General features: G+C 46.9%; 1 protein-coding gene across 1 annotated transcript in view; it reads left to right on the top strand.

The window, feature by feature from the left end:
* The first annotated feature begins 1,000 nt into the window (after positions 1-1,000).
* RAP1GAP2 (RAP1 GTPase activating protein 2) overlaps positions 1,001-2,056 on the top strand; it is a 102,412-nt gene continuing 101,356 nt past the window's right edge. The window contains exon 1 of the mRNA XM_015421632.1: positions 1,001-1,145. Coding sequence (XP_015277118.1) covers positions 1,005-1,145 — 141 coding nt within the window. The 5' untranslated portion in view covers positions 1,001-1,004. The remainder of the gene's footprint in view (positions 1,146-2,056) is intronic.

The following is a 2,056-nucleotide window of genomic DNA, read 5'->3' as shown; positions in this document are numbered from 1 at the left end:
AATAAATAAACCTGCACTAACATTGAGGATATGTGATTTAATGATACAGATTGCCTATAAATCATACCTAGTATTATGTATGCGGACCGCCACTAGGGGTCCGCGGCACAGGCAGGAGCTTGGCTCCCTGGAACAATAGGAAAATAGGATCCTAGTTCCCCCAGCACCAACCAATAGCCACTTTGGCAGGAAATTCAAATCTTCCAATGGGACTAGGGGGTGCTAGGTGGGTATGTATATAATTGGCCTTGTCGGGCCGTTAGTTAGTCTCATGTTAAGTACAGTAAACGTGTGCAACTCATGTCGTCGTCCGAGTCCTCCATGCGGCGAACCCAGTACTTTTCACCTAGCTGAATGCACGTTTTGAGGTTTCATATCTTTGTTCTGGGGTGTGTGAGCAAAAAAGATGATAAACATGAAGCTGAATGATTCTTAGTCATTTTCCCTTCCTGTTTTTGACAGTTGATACAGTAGACGCTGCAGAAATCAATAAGGTTATTCTAGACATTGACTTGCAGTGCAAACAAAGCAGAGTTACCCCTTTTTGAGCCCAATGAATTTAGAAGGGTGTACTTCTGGTTCTGCTTAGGACAGTGCTGCTGGGCATTTAAAAGGATCCTTCCCCCCGGCCTTGTTTAACTCAGTCAACTTTCCCCCTTCCGTTGCTCCTTGGATTAAAGGGCAACTGCTTCTCTTCCCTGCCAGCTTTACTCTCCCAGATATCAAATAGGCTGGATTCTTTAACTTTCAAATTAAAGTGGAAGTTTCATCACAGGAAGGCCTTGATTGCATTCCAAAATGTGAGATCGGGGCGGGCGGGCGGGGAGGAGAAATGTTCTTTGCTTTATTTGGAACTAATAAAGAGTATTTCCTGCCCAACCTGTTTTGGCCTCTTAGCCTTTTGGCTTGGCACACCCATTCCACCTGTCAGGTGGCCAGCTTGCAATTTCTCACGTAGCAAAACATTAACAAAGGGAGTCTTGGCAAAAGAGCAGGGGAGCTCTATGGACGATGGGGCTGGCCTCTGGCTCCCGGAGACCTCTCCAGAAGGACCAGTCGCAGCTGTGGAGCTCTGTGGTGCTTGCTGGTGTTGCTGGGTGGAGCAGGGCCTCGGCAAGGTGATGGACTTGCTGAGCAGAGTTCTGGTGAGTGGGTAATCTGTTCTGACAGGTGAGCCTGAGGGGGCAGTTCCGGAGGAGAATGCATGGTTTACTGATTTGACCTCAACATGAGCCTGCAGTGTGATGTGGCTGTGAAGAAAGCGAATGCAATCTTAGGATGCATTCACAGAAGCATTGTGTCCAGATCATGGGAGGTGGTAGTTCCCCTATATTCTGCTATGGTCAGGCCTCACCTGGAGTCCTGCGTCCAGTTTTGGGCACCACATTTTAGGAAGGATGTTGACAAGCTCGAGCGTGTCCAGAAGAGGGCAACCAGGATGGTGAGAGGGTTGGAGTCCAAGTCTTATGAGGAAAGTCTGAAAGAGTTGGGTATGTTTAGCCTGGGAAAGAGAAGGCTTAGAGGGGACATGATTGCAGTCTTCAAGTATTTGAAGGGCTGTCATGTAGAAGATGGGGCAGATCTATTCTCTCTTGCTCTGGATTGCAAGACTAGATCTAATGGGTGGAAATTACAAGGGAGTCGTTACCAGCTAAATATCAGGAGAAACTTCCTAACTGTCAGAGTGGTTGAGCAGTGGAACAGTCTGCCTCGGGAGGTGGTGGATGCGCCTTCGCTGAACATTTTCTTTTCTTTTTTTTTGTTTTTTTTTTTAGCCCCTGGAGGGGATTTCTTTAATGATCTGTGATTTTGGGGAGATGGGTTAATCTTTCAATTTCAATTTATTGATTGCTCAATCCTTGCAGAGCTGCCGGCTCTGAGCGATTTACAGTTACTCATGTGTTTCACGGGACTAACAATGATGGGAGTAAGGGAGGACAACATATATCATTTTTAATCGCACACACTTTGCAGTCGACAGGGAGTTTGGTCAGCTGTAAGCATCAGACGTGTTCCGGCAGCATTCTTTAGTCGGCGTCGCTTGATGTCGTCAGCA

Source organism: Gekko japonicus, unplaced genomic scaffold, assembly GCF_001447785.1.
Source record: "Gekko japonicus isolate JY-2015 unplaced genomic scaffold, Gekko_japonicus_V1.1 scaffold1857, whole genome shotgun sequence".
Classification (NCBI taxonomy): domain Eukaryota; kingdom Metazoa; phylum Chordata; class Lepidosauria; order Squamata; family Gekkonidae; genus Gekko; species Gekko japonicus.
The sequence above is the reverse complement of the archived record's forward strand: the minus strand, read 5'-3'. Positions and strand labels throughout refer to the sequence as shown.